Source organism: Papio anubis, chromosome 19 (assembly GCF_008728515.1).
Source record: "Papio anubis isolate 15944 chromosome 19, Panubis1.0, whole genome shotgun sequence".
NCBI classification, from domain to species: Eukaryota; Metazoa; Chordata; class Mammalia; order Primates; family Cercopithecidae; genus Papio; species Papio anubis.
Genome location: NC_044994.1, coordinates 4,125,267 through 4,139,673, shown reverse-complemented (window position 1 = coordinate 4,139,673; position 14,407 = coordinate 4,125,267). Strand labels below are relative to the sequence as shown.

General features: G+C 37.0%; 1 protein-coding gene and 1 non-coding gene across 16 annotated transcripts in view; both read left to right on the top strand.

Annotated features, from left to right (window-relative positions):
* Positions 1 to 13,699, top strand: part of ANKRD12 (ankyrin repeat domain 12) — a 134,220-nt gene extending 120,521 nt beyond the window's left edge. For 10 of the 15 annotated variants that reach the window (XM_003914167.5, XM_017951534.2, XM_009192392.4 and 7 more), the window contains 4 exons: positions 806 to 904; positions 5,528 to 5,671; positions 9,239 to 9,334; positions 10,624 to 13,469. In XM_003914167.5, the coding sequence (XP_003914216.4) occupies positions 806 to 904; positions 5,528 to 5,671; positions 9,239 to 9,334; positions 10,624 to 10,809 (525 nt within the window). In that variant the 3' untranslated portion in view covers positions 10,810 to 13,469. Of the gene's footprint in view, positions 1 to 805; positions 905 to 5,527; positions 5,672 to 9,238; positions 9,335 to 10,623; positions 13,470 to 13,519 lie in introns of those variants that run through there. The other 5 variants (XR_002518601.2, XR_002518602.2, XM_021929948.2 and 2 more) reach the window with 5 other exon arrangements.
* Positions 7,687 to 7,787, top strand: LOC116271544. Its single transcript, XR_004180171.1, has one exon. It is a non-coding gene; the product is annotated as a small nucleolar RNA U13 (small nucleolar RNA).
* Positions 13,700 to 14,407: the final 708 nt, after the last annotated feature.

Genomic DNA, 14,407 nt, shown 5'->3' with positions numbered 1-14,407 from the left:
GATTACAGGCATGCACCACCACACCTGCCTAATTTTTGTATTTTTAGTAGAGACAGGACTTCACCATTTAATCAGGCTGGTCTCGAACTCCTAACCTCATGATCCACCCACCTCAGCCTCCCAAAGTGCTGGGATTACAGGTGTGAACCACCGTGCCTGGCCAGTGTATCTTACTTTAAGAGTGGAGTTACATGCATAGATTGAATCAGCTTCCTTAATCTCCAGCATCTACCAGAAAACACAGTTCACTACAATATCAAATTGGAGATTAACCAAAAGCTTTTTGGAGTATGAATAGATAAAGTCATGTGGGATAAAGTTTGAAAAAAATTCGTTAAGACCATTTCATCTACTTTTATAAAAGAATTAAGTGTAACACTCAGGACTTTAGTGTTTGATATTGTATTATGTCTGCAGACAGACCTCACTATATAGATACAGTTGAACTGCTTTAATCTTTAGGAGTGTTTCCTCCATGTTTATACCAGCTTTTCTGGTTTTGCGACTCCTCCCTCCTTCCCTCCTTGTCTGTGAGCTGACACTTACTGATGATCTAAAATGTGTCTGGTAGTCCTTCTGATTTGCTGTTTGAAATTTGTTGTGGCCTTAGAATCAAAACATCTAAACTGTGCTCAGTGTTTCAAACAGAAGTAACAACTAGTTCTATAGTTAGTGCTGTATTATTTAATTCACAGGACATTGGAATTTGATTTTTTTATGCACTAAAAGGGTTTAATTTTAAAAGAATAGCCCATTATTATAAATAAAACCTAATATTTTAAACTATATATGTCTTTTTAATTAGATTACACCACCACCTTCACTGTCAGATCCACTTAAAGAGCTTTTTCGGCAACAGGAAGTTGTAAGGATGAAACTACGTTTGCAACACAGTATTGAAAGGGTAAGAAGTGTTTAAATTTGTACTTACGCTAAAAATAACTGGTTTTTACCAATACATTAAAATGGCCAATAATTTTTTATTAGTGGATTTTTAAAATTTAGAACCATTTTGAGAAATGATTTGGTTTTATCTTGTGTTTAATTAGATGGAAAAATTTTAAGCCTATTTTAGGATTGCTGCTCCCATATTATAATTTATGTTGAATATATTTTTAATATGTAAGTCTCTGTCATCTTGTTATTTGTTGAATTTGTAGAATTATAACAGTAGATTCCTAGTGGAGTATTTGAATTTCCAAGTTTTGGAATCGTTGCTTGGTTCCAGCTATTTCAGGGCAAGAGGGCAAAATACTTATAAAGGCTATGCTTATTTGTCCACGTAGGTCTGCCTTAGTATCGGCCTTCCGGTGGTTAGTCTTGGCTTGAAATTACAGGAAGAAAAACCTTTATCAGAGTATTTATAGAAATTATAAGTCATTTCACTTGGATTTACAAAATATAGTATGTTCTTAATTTTGGGGGAGGGTTGAGGACCTCTGAAAATGTGATGTAAACTATGATCCTGCTTCACAAAAATGTATACATACTCATATGCAAACAAAATTTGTGTATAATTTCTTTGATTCATACATGACCAATTTTCTTGGCACAGGTTCTTAACTTTTTTCCTACTGTGGACTTCTGTAACAGTCTGGGAAATTTGGAACCTCTTCTCAGAATGTTTTTAAATAAAAAAAAATTCATAGGATTACAAAGAGAAGCAACAAATAAAAGAAGCACAATACAGAATTTACAACACTGCATGACCCATTGACAATGAGCAATTTGTCAGCAATAAGAAGTTAAATAATATAACACACATCAATAGCTATTTCAACTATCAGACGTTTGAAGTCACCTGGTGTAGATTCATCTGTGTACCTGTCCAGGTTACAGAAAGTCTTGCCACCTTACAGTTAAGAATTCTTATTTGAATTGTGCAATTTGTAGAACTTTAACACATAACAGAATGATACATCTTCCATATATTTGACCAGTAAACAATTTAGAATTGCAGAATACTCGAGGGCAACTTTAAATGTCTCACCAACGTGAGAACAAACCACTTCACCATCTGGTGGCTCAGTAACTACTAGCTACCAAATTGCTTGATCCTGGCCAGCTATGTCATACAAGTATCTGTACACAGAACTGCAGTTAGGTGTCATGTAGCAGCAAATCTCATAACTGCAGGGATTTTGTTTTGTTCTGTTTTTTGAGACAGTCTCACTGTCACCCAGGTTGGCAGTGGTGTGATCATCATGGCTCACTGCAGCCTCAACCTTCCAGGCTCAAACCATCCTTTTGCCTCAGCCTCCCAAATAGCTGGGACTACAAGCATGCACCACCACACCCAGCTAATTTTTAAAAAAACTTTTTTGCCAGGCGTGGTGGCTCACGCCTGTAATCCCAGCACTTTGGGATCATCCTGGCTAACACAGTGAAACCCCGTCTCTACTAAAACTACAAAAAATTAGCCTGGTGTGTGTGGCGGGCACCTGTAGTCCCAGCTACTCTGGAGACTGAGGCAGGAGAATCACTTGAACCTGGGAGGCAGAGGTTGCAGTGAGCCGAGATCGCGCCATTGCATTCCAGCCTGGACGACAGAGTGGGACTCCGTCTCAAAAAAAAGAAAATGTATTTCTCACATGGTGTTTGCTTTTGAGGGATTTTTGGTTATTGCTCTTAATCTCTACAGTACTACAGCCAACTTTTTAGGAAGACACATCTAGCTATTTTTTCTTTTGCGTCAAGGTTTTGGATATGTATTACTTCAAGTTGCACTTTAAATTGTACTTAATAAATCAAAAGTGTTAGGCCTACCTCTTTGAATATCGTTTGTCATACAAGAATTAAGTTAATTAGGGCCATGCTTCTTTTTTTCGTGAATTTATGAAAACATTAAAACTCTGTAATAATACATATTTGGATATATTGTGGCCTGTTTTCTCCATCAGGAGAAGACCAAAATTCCTTGGAGTTGAGGAGAGAATGGGAAACATGGTGGGGAGGAGAAGACTAGGTATATTCTTTGTATTCTCCCAGCCCAGCCTTCCAGACAGGGCCAATAAAATGATATCTGTTATGAAACTGGCGAGTTCCTGGAGTCACTTTACCTCTCCATGAAGTTCTAGCTAGCCACAGGTCCCAGGGTTATCCCCATTGATATTTAGGCCAAAGAATGTAGTTAGGACCAGATGGCACAATCTGTAGCCAAGATTAGAATGGGTTGGGATCTGTAGCTGGACCCCAGGAATTCTCAGTTTGCTAAATGCAGAAGATTGCCGGGATCGTTTCATGAACCTTGTGGTAGAGTGACTCTGCGTATTACATAATTAGTTTTGGGCCCCACTGAATACATCCAGGCAGGATTTTATTGTGTGTGGCAGGTTTACAAGTAGTTGACGTCATCATACAGTATGTTTATTTCTATAAAAATATTCAGTATAAAAAAGCTGCCAACACAAAGGCATACCACTTCACACCCAGTAGAATGGCTGTAATCGAAAAGACAGATGTAACAAGTGCTGGCGAGGATGTGAAGAAATTAGAACCCTCCCATTGCTGATAGGAATGTGAGATGACACAGCTACTGTGGCACAGTTCGATGGTTCCTCAACAAGTTGAACAGAGTCACCAGATGACCCAGCAGTTGCACTCCTACTTATTTATCCAAGAGAAATGAAAACACGCATCCAGACAAAAACTTGAGTGTGAACGTTTATAGCAGCATTTTTTATATTAGCCTCAAAGTGTAAACAGCCTGTAGGGGAGGCAAAAGTTAACCTCCACCATCTTAAGATCTCCAGCTGGGCCTTAAGGTCACCTCAGCCTCCCAAAGCATTGAGATTACAGGCGGAAGCCACCGTGCCTGGCCAGCATGTTTTAAGTGATTTTTATCTTACTTCATCTGACATAGATTAACAGGAGAAAAATGTGCAGATTTATTTCATATAAGATTTATGTCACATGGGAGCCAAAGAACTGGCAAAACCTGAGTGATTTTATGCTAGGTTGAAGAAAGAAAGGCGGCTGTGGAGAAGTAACTAAAATCCACTGGAAGGCTAAAGGAAGATGAAAGTTATTTTAACAAGGTCTGTTTGTACAGAATTCTCTTGGCCTTGACTCCCTGTCACTAGTCATAAGAATGTTTCTTTCCTCCTGGTTTCAGGAGACCATCTTTCCCATGGGAGTTTTCTTTCTGGCTTTCAGGTAGAAAGGGGAGGTCAGGGCACTCTTGAGCCTGCTGAGTTCAAATTGCCTTTAGCTCAAAATAATCCTTATGCCAAAGAGGCATATTTTGGGGTAGCATTTCCTGCCACCCTTCAAGCCCAAATGTCTGTCAACTGATGAATAAATAAAATGTGGTATATCCATGCAGTAGAATATATTTTTCAGCCATAAAATGGGATAAAGTATTGATGCATGCTACAACATGGATGAACCTTGAAGTCATTATGCCAAATGAAAGAAGTCAATCATAAAAGACCACATATTGCATATTGTATGATTCCATGTATATTAAATGTTCAAGATAGGTAATTCATAGAGACCAAAGTTAGGTTGGTGGTTACTAGGAGCATAGAGGAAGGGGTGCGGGGAATGAGGAGTGACTGCTGATGGGTAGCCGGTTTCTTTTTGGAGTGATGGAAATGTTCTGGTGATGGTGGAACATCTTGGTCAATACACTAAAAGCCACTATTTTATACCACCATACTTTGAAAAATAATTTTAAAATAGAGAAACTGCTAGTTTTGGAGAGAGAGAATATATTTCTACTTTTGAAACACTGGGAGTTCTCAAATTTCTTAAGCCTACTGTGAAGAAAAGACTACTCTGAAATTTGGGTTCTTTAGCTTGTGTGTGTGTGTGTGTGTGTGTGTGTTTGTAGAGATGTGGTCTTGCCACTATGCCTGGCCTAACAAATTGTTTTTGAAATAAGATAAAATCACTTAAAATATGCGGGCCAGGTATGTGGGTCACACCTGTAATCCCAGCACTTTGGGAGGCTGAGAGAGGAGAATCACTTGAGCCCGGGAGATGGTGACCAGCCTGGGCAACATAGTGAGACCCCCATTTCTACAAAAAAATTTAAAATAATAATTAGCCAAGTGTGGTGGTCCACACCTATAGTACTAGCTACTCAGAATGCTGAGGTGGCAAGATTGCTTGAGCCCAGGATTTCGAGATTACAATGAGCTATGATCATGCCTGCACACCAGCCTAGGTGACAGAGTGAGAAGAGGCCAGGCACAGTGGCTCACACCTGTAATCTCAGCACTTTAAGAGGCTGAGGTGGGAGGATCACTTGAGCCCAGCATTTTGAAACTAGTCTGGGCCACATAGTGAGACATCATCTCTAAAAATATATACATATTTTTAATTAGCTGGGCTTGATGACACACCCCTGTAGTCCCAGCTACTAGGGAGGCTGAGGTGGGAGGATCACTTGAGCCCAGGAGGTCAAGGCTGCAGTGAACTGTGATCACACCACTGCACTCCAGCCTAGGCGAGAGAGTAAGATTGTTCTTTAAAAAAAAAAACTGTTGAAGAATTTATTTTTTTTAATTCTCTATTCAACTAGGAAAAACTCATTGTATCCAACGAACAAGAAGTTTTGCGAGTTCATTACAGAGCTGCAAGAACATTGGCAAATCAAACACTGCCATTTAGTGCTTGTACTGTTTTGCTGGATGCCGAAGTATACAATGTACCATTGGACTCTCAGGTAAAATGTTTGTTGATACATTTAGAAGGAATGCTCTGAAAAAAATGCAGCTTGGCTGTTTTTAGAATCTATTTCCATGGAAAGAACTTGAATTCAACAATCATTAAGGTCAAAGAAGAAAAACTCTTTCAAGCCAGAGTACTTCCAGATCAACTGGTCCTCCATTTTCTAAAGCACTGTAAACATTAGGTTTCTATTATAAAAGCAGATGATCACAAAACACCTGTACTACGTTTAGGATAGTGCCCTTATAGGTACACGTAATTTGTTTCTAAAGTGAGTGTTTATACCTTTAGTTCTGACCTTCAGGCAGCTAGAAAGCTATTGTACACTGAAAAATAGTGCAGCTAGATGGTACCTCTAGGTTGTGACAGTCCTAAAAACAGCGAATCTTCTGATTTAACTTTGAATGTTGGTGGAATACATGAATGGTGGAAGACTGGAGAAATACCTTCAATAAAGTTTACTGCTACATATAAATTACATGAACTCAGAACCAGTCATATTAGTTTTCAGAATTTTTTTATGGCTCATAAACCAGAAAAGAAAGAATTTAATGATTAAAATTTTTATAATAAACAGTGAAGGATTATCACCTGAAAACAGACTAGGAAATGCTGTGTTAAGGAAATAAGCTAGTAATACAAAGGATAATATGGTATATCACAGAAAAATATTTTTAGACTCTTCTGAGCTTTATTTTTCTCATCTATAAAAAAATCAAGATTGAACTAGATAGGTAGATTTCAAACTTAAGGCACCGGATGGGCGTGGTGTCTCGTGCCTGTAATCCCAGCACTTTGGGAGGCCAAAGTGGGCAATCACTTGAGCTCAGGAGTTCAAGACCAGCCTGGGAAACATGGTGAAACCCCATCTGTACAAAAAGATACAAAAATTAACCGGGTGTGGTGGGGCACACCTGTAGTCCCAGCTACCAAGGAGGCTGAGGTAGGAGGATCTGTTGAGCCTGGGAGGTCAAGGCTGCAGTGAGCTAGATTGCACCACTGCAGTCGAGCCTGGGCAACAGAGTAAGACCCTGTCTCAAAAAAAAAAAAAAGGAAAAAGAAAAAGAAAAAAAACTTTAAGGCATCAACTTTTATTTCAAATGAAAGTGTTCAGAGATATCTGAGGACGCTATTAACATGAATAATTGAATCTCTTCAGAAAGAACTGTGTGTTAAAGAAATAGGCACTGGAGAGGCCACTGAGGGACTTTCTATAACTTTCATATTTAAAGATGTTTAAAGGGAAGAATGGATGGTTTTTAATAACTGCAATTAACAGTTTAACCATGTTCTTACAGGCTGGACTAAACAGTGGTATCTTGAGGTCTTTTCAAGTTTTGAGCAGGCATAGAGTAATGAAATGAATTTTAGAGCAATATAAATTGAGCTTTGTAATCAAGCTACAATGAAAAGTCTCTTGAAGATTTCTAGCTCAGAATGGTTGAGTAAACATACATACCTCTTGATTTCTTCTTTCTCCCAAAACTCATTGAAATGACAAAAGACGCAAAAATTTAAAAGCCTGGCACGGTGGCACATGCCTGTAGCCCCAGCTACCCCCAGTGGCTAAGATAGGAGGATGGATTAAGCCAAGGAGTTCGAGCCTGCAGTGAGGTGTGATTGCGCCGCTGCATTCCAGCCTGGGTGACAGAGCGGCACCCTGTTTCTTAAAAATAAAGTAATTAATTAAATTCGTTAAAAATAAAAACAAATTCATAGCAGACCTGGAAATTGAGGTGGGAAACTAACTGTTAGACAAAAACATTAAGGAATTTCTGATAAGATTTAAAATAGATGAAAACATATTGGTAATCAAATACAGCAGAGTTGAGGAATGCCCAGTATCATATAGATTAAAAAGAGAAATTTTTTAAAAATGCGTTTTCCTAGAACAGTATAAATTTTCAGCTATAAAGGGATTTTGAGAATTTGAGTAATTCGTTTTACTCTGCCCCAGATTTTCTTAGTGATCCAGACCACCTGACTTTAGATTAAATTAAGCTTGCCGAGATCCTTTTGTGGATCATAAGCCTGATGATTGGGTTTTCACACTGTGTGAGACAGGCCTCTCTCAAACCTTGTTGCATCGTGCACGCATTACCTGTCTGACATGGGGTAAGAAATTTAGCTTGATGAGATACCAAAATGTGAGGTGTATTCTCTTGACAGAGAGAAACTTAGGCTAAAAACATTTCTGCATTTTTGGTGACTTACTTAAATATGGAACTGTTATCTACCCTTTTACAGCTGGCTTTAGAGTAGAAGGTCTCAGGTAGCATGCGTATTTCCTATGGGAATAGCCTTGGAAGGAACTAAAGGGAAAAAAGTCTACTTTTCTTTGGGTAGGGGCTTGGATCATTCATTAGTCTACTCTCTTATCATTTCTTCCTTTTCAAAATAAACTTGTTTGAGCACCTGAAATGTGGTAAAGAAAAATAAATAAACTTGTAATATTTAAAAGAGCCAACAATATACATTTTAAATAAAACATCTAACTTGGAGACCAAGGAAGAAATTATAACGACTAAAAATGTGAGTAGTGGCCAGGCACGGTGGCTTACACCTGTAATCCCAGCACTTTGGGAGGCCGAGGTGGGCAGATCAGAAGGTCAGGAGTTCGAGACCAGCCTGGCCAATACGGCGAAACCACGTCTCTACTAAAAATACAAAAATTAGCCAGGTGTGGTGGCAGATGCCTGGAATCCCAGCTACCTGGGAGGCTGAAGCAGGAGAATCACCTGAACCTGGGAGGTGGAGTCAGGATCACGCCATTGTACTCCAGCCTGGGTACAGAGCAAGACTCTGTCTCAAAAAAAAAAAAAAAAAAAAATTGTGAGTGTGGGGCTACCTGTTGCCTGGAAGTGACTGACAGCACTGGTGGTGGTAGTCATAGAGGGAGTGAGTGCCGCATTGAGTGCTTCCTGTGTACCTAAGCATTATGATGAAGGCTTTATAGACACTTCTCATTCTCAAAACAAGCGGAAGAGAGGCACCGTTACTGCATTTCACAGAGTAGAAGAATCAAACTGTGTAATTCAAGATGACATAATAAGATACAGAGCTGAAACTTGAATATAGTGTGTTAACTCCAAAACTGGTATTCTTCAGTGTTGATAAAGAATTTCTTCATAAGCACCCCAGATACTGGTCCTGGAAGAAATTTTGGCCCCAAAGGCAGCTCTCTCCCAACTGAATGCTTTTTGTCCCTACAGATAGTAAACTGTAACATTAAAATTAAATCTGTAATTGATTATACAGTAATAATGTCACAGGCACAGTACTTAATGTAACATGCCTTTTTGTGAAACAGCTTTGACTTAGAGCAATAGGAATCTATTGTAGTTAATTAAACCTACCATCCCAAGAATTCTAATAACCAGTCTGTCTACACAATGTGGAAATAAAAGCTTTACCAAACTTCAACAGTATTCAATTTATATATTTTTCAAAATATATTTTCATCATTACTAAGAAAGGGGCATATCCCATAAAAACACTATAATGGCATATAGATTTTAAAGTGGTTTATTGTATTTTATAATATTCAACTTTTCTCTTTTAGTCTGATGACAGTAAAACTTCTGTGAGGGATCGCTTTAATGCAAGACAATTCATGTCTTGGTTACAAGATGTGGATGATAAATTTGACAAATTAAAGGTATGTATGTTTAGAAGTCAGTTTGAATGAATGTTTCCCCCTTCTTAAAAAAAAAAAAAAAGCTCTACAGCTGTATTAGGGAGAAATAATTAGGAGAGGAAATACTGGTTAGGTTAGTCATGAATCCTCACACTGGGTCACAATTGGAAAGATAAAGACCACAAGTCCATTTTAAGGACTAGCTGTAGTATGAAAGAGGAAATTACCACAGAAGATTCAGTTTCTAGTGTGGATCTTTATGCTTATTATCCAGTGTACCTGGCTAGTTGTAGTTTGAACATATAAAAGAATGGGAGAATGGTAAGAAAAGGAATATAATTTTCAAATCTATAAATGATTTTGAGATTTTGAATCATTTCAGAAGTCTTTTCCCCCTAGATTTTCATGTTTCTTTTGATAACTTGAAATCTCATAATTTGAAATAATATTTTCAAATTAAAATCTGTAACAGCAGTCCCAACCTTTTTAGCAACAGGGACCAGTTTGGTGGAAGACAATTTTTCCATGGGTTGGGCTGGGAGGATTGTTTGGGGATGCAACTTGCACCTCAGATCATCAGGCATTAGATTCTCATAAGGAGCATGCAACCTAGAACCCTCGCATGTGCAGTTATCAGTAGGGTTTGAGCTCCTATGAGAATCTGATGCCGCTGCTGATCTAACAGGAGGCTGAGCTCAGGTGGTAATGCTTGCTCGCTGCCACTCACCTGCGGTGTGGCCCAGTTCCTAACAGGCCATGGATTGGTACCAGTTCATGGCCCGGGGGTTGGGGACCCCTGCTGTATAAGATGAAAATGAAGTTGCAGACCCACAAATAGTTGGTATGTGTGTACAAACAGGATGAAACAGAAATGGACTTGTAGCCCGGGTGTGGCGGTTCGCACTTGTAATCCCAGCACTTTGGAAGGCCCACGTGGGCAGATCACCTGAGGTCAGGAGTTCAAAACCAGCCCGGCCAACGTGGTGAAACCCCATCTTTAACAAAAACAAAAGTGAGCTGGGAATAGTGGCACATGCCTATAGTCTCACCTACTTGAGAGGCTGAAGCAGGAGAATCGCTGGAACCCAGGAGACGGAGGTTGCAGTGAGCCCAAGAGCTCACCACTGCACTCCAGCCTGGGAGACAGCGAGACTCCGTCTCAAAAAAAAAAAAGAAAGAAATGGACTTGTAATTCAAATGCTTTTTATGCTCCTGATGTGTCCATCTTAGTCCCTAAAGAAACTGGATGAGATTAATTTTTAAACAAAGTTAACAGAATAATCAAGTAACTCTTCTCTTCTTTTAAATAGACCTGTCTTTTAATGAGGCAACAACATGAAGCTGCGGCTTTAAATGCTGTCCAGAGATTAGAATGGCAGCTCAAACTCCAGGAACTTGATCCTGCCACCTATAAATCTATCAGCATTTATGAAATCCAGGAGTTTTATGTTCCCCTTGTTGATGTTAACGACGACTTTGAATTGACTCCTATATAGCAGTCAGTACTTCCTGATGGTCTTGTCCTAAACTGGTGATGCTCAGGCATTATACTGTGGAATACTGCCTTTTGACAAAAATACTCATGCCTTTACAATTGTTAGTAAAGTTCGATTATAGTTGGTTATGTAGTAAACACTGTCATTTTATAAAAAATGAGAATTATTTTGGATCTTAGATCCAAACACAGTTTCTAATAGAAAACTATTATTTATATTGGGAAAGGTAACTATTGCATTAGAGCATGTTGGCAGACTGGTAGATATTTAAAAAGTTGAGAATCTGCTAACAGCGCTGGAAGTTGTTAGCACTCTGAGTAATAACCACTAGTATTCAAATCTCTTTCAGGTTTTATTTAAAAATATATCAGTAAACTAAAAGGATCAGTTCCTACCAAATAATTTCTAATGTGGGAGAAAAACTTGGCACAAAATTTCTTCAGTTTATTATCTGTAAATTAATTGTACAGTTTTCTTTTTGAAAGTTTTAATATTGTCTTCCTTTTTAATAACTTATTTTATACATATTGTGCAGATGTAAATCTTGTAATTAATGGTCAAACTGTATACAAAGGGATTGGTAGTCAAAACATGTACAAAGAAATACCTGTAAAACTGTTTTGTCTCATGTTTTATTGGACCAAAGTTGTGGTTTGTATGGAGTGTAGTAGTATTTTGTACAGGTAGAAAACTTTTAAATACGGCATGCATGTGTTTCAGTTAGCTTGTTTTCATCACCATAACTGCAAAGATGTGGCTTAGTTGTATTGCATGCTTCCTATAATTTAACTCTCCATAATTGATGCCTGCAATAGTGTAAGGCGTTTCATACTAGTCTCCTCTAGTAGACCTGTGACTTACTGTGTTGGACATATTATTTAGACTTAGTCATACAAAGAAACTTAGCTCTTTTTTCATCTCACAGTAGAGCCTATTTCCCCAGGAAAAAAATAAATGCCTTTGAATGAAAATTCTGAAATTGTAAATGTCTATTTTAATATTCATCTATGAAAGAATCTGTGAATATATGTAAATATGTTTAATAAATTTTATTGGTCATGTTAAATCATTGTAAAACTTTTTTACATTGCTTAATGTTTTAAGCTTAATAGCCTTTGCACTTTTAAAATAAAAACCAAGTATGCAAATCAAAAGAAGATATTTGGTAGTCAAAATAAGTAAAAGAAATATAGGAATATTCCAGTCAGTCTCTGAAATGTTTATGAAAAACAGGTTAATATGTTGTATTTTTTTCCTTGTATCAAGATGCAAAACATAATTTGCAAAATTTTATAATTGAAATAAAACTTGGTATGCTGTTTTATAATAAATTAGCAATATACTTAGAAAAAAATCCAGTTTCTCCTATAACATGATGTAAATTAAATATTCAGGAATATTTCAGGTCTGAAATCTGCTGCTGAACTTGTTAGACATTTTTGAAAGGAAATTAGGTTAGTGTACAATATCATAAGTATATGAGGTAAAATTTGCAAAATTTTCCACAGTACTTTCTTGAATTATAATACTGAATGTTTTCTGTTCCAGTAGAGAAAAGTGAAGCAAATATGTGAGGAATGAAGTGATCTAGTGGAAGTTGGAAATTCCAGCTAATGGGAGAGAATGTAAATGTTTTTGAGTGCAAAGGTACATATTAAGCTTAGGAATTTTTGAATTTTTACGTCAATTTATATTTTAATTCTTACTGTACTTGGCATGCGCAATAATGCAGCACATGTAAAAAAAAAAATACACAGTGCAAGGACTTTATTATAAAGGTTGGATGTAGTTTTATTTAGAAATTTAGGTGAGAGATTTTGGCCTTTTTTATTGCATAAATTGGGCCAGAAAGGCAGGGTAGATTTCGAAGCACTGGTTCTGTTGAAGTTAAGTTTATTAAGCCTGGGAACATTAAAAGCTAATTTATAAAAGCAATACTTTTTAATATGAAAACTTACTGCAAAGTTTGTTTATACTTTTGCCTAAAAAGGAAATTTGATGGGATACTGTGGCAAATCATAAAAATCAAAAACCAGATAATTGAACTTTGAAGTTATAGAAAATCAGAGAGGGGTAAGTTTATTAGGGCATTTTGTTCTGATGGTTCAACCAGAGGGCTGGGAAATAGCACTGTTGGACCAAACAGAACAACCTTTTAGAAGATAAAAGCGAGCAAGAAGGAATCTGGTGAATTTTAGTCATCCCAGCTTTTTAGTCTTAACCACAGTTCTCACTTTCTTCAATGGTACCTCAAAAAGCTGGAGCCTCTCTGCCATGATTATGCTTCTACAAATTTCCTTTGTAAAGAGACTCAAAGCTAATGATAGCTTAAAAGAAAAGTTAATGCCTTCTCATTGGAAATGTATAATCAAATAAGTAGTTAAGGGCTTTTGGTATTAAAGATATTCTGAAGCTCTGAAATGCTAGAAAAAAATTTGGAATGGAGTATATGCCTGAAAAGGTTTTGAATTCAGAAAGAAAAATAAAGGATGGTGAGTTTAATCAGTGATTCTTTTTAAACTCTTCAAATATCATGAACAAGATACTAAATTGTACCTAAGGATTTGTATTTCTTTACAATTTGTTCTAAATATCTGTTTAATGACTAGTTGATATTTGTGCATGTTATTTAATAAAGAGTTATATTTTTATAGAAAAAATAAGAGTGAAATGTGTGCTAACTGTTTTTTACTTAACTTTACTTGGGCAGCTAGCAAAATTGCAGAAATATTCATCCTGGGAAAAAAACAGCCTTTGAAGAATTAGCCTTTCAAGTTCAAATCTATTTAATAATGAGAAGTCTCACAAGTGAATTTTTAAGTACAGGCATACCTCAGATATACTTTAGGTTCCAGACCATCACAGTAAAGCAAATACCACAACAAAGCGAGTCGAGAGGAATTTTTTGGTTTCCCAGTGTATATAAAAGTTTTGTTTATACTATAGTCTATTAAGCGTGCAATAGCATTATGTCTAAAAATATGTACATAATTTTAAAAATATTGCTAAAAAATGGTAACAAAGTGAGCACATACTGTTGGAAAAAGAGCACCAATAGACGCTTGAAGCAGGGTTGCTACAAACCTTCGATTTGTAAAAAGCGCCAATATATACAAAGCACAGTAAAGCAAAGCGCAAAGCACAGTAAAACAGGATTGCCTGTATCAGACATGCTACAAACTTCTTAACTGGAAACATGTCAAAGACCCCATGAAGCTCATTTGAATGGGACTTAACAATTAGACAGTTATTCTAGAAATTGAGTGCAGACCTAAGTACATTTCCAAAAAGAAAAATTGTCTCTGATACCTTAAAACATAAAAACCCAAATTTTTATATAGAGGAAATTGACTCTGTAAAACTCAATGAAATAGTCCTCTTTTTAAGTTTAAAGGAAGCATTTTCACCATTTGTAAAAATTATTTTTAAATATTTAGGGCAAAATTGTTAGATAGTAATGGAAAAGCTTGTGTGAGTTTAGTGGTTAAAATATCTTGTAATTCATCATTCTTCAAGTGGCTTCTTGGGAGTCCTCTTTGTACCTAAAATGGAGTTTTCTTTTAAGCCTCCACAGAAATAGTCACCCAAAGTATTTCCA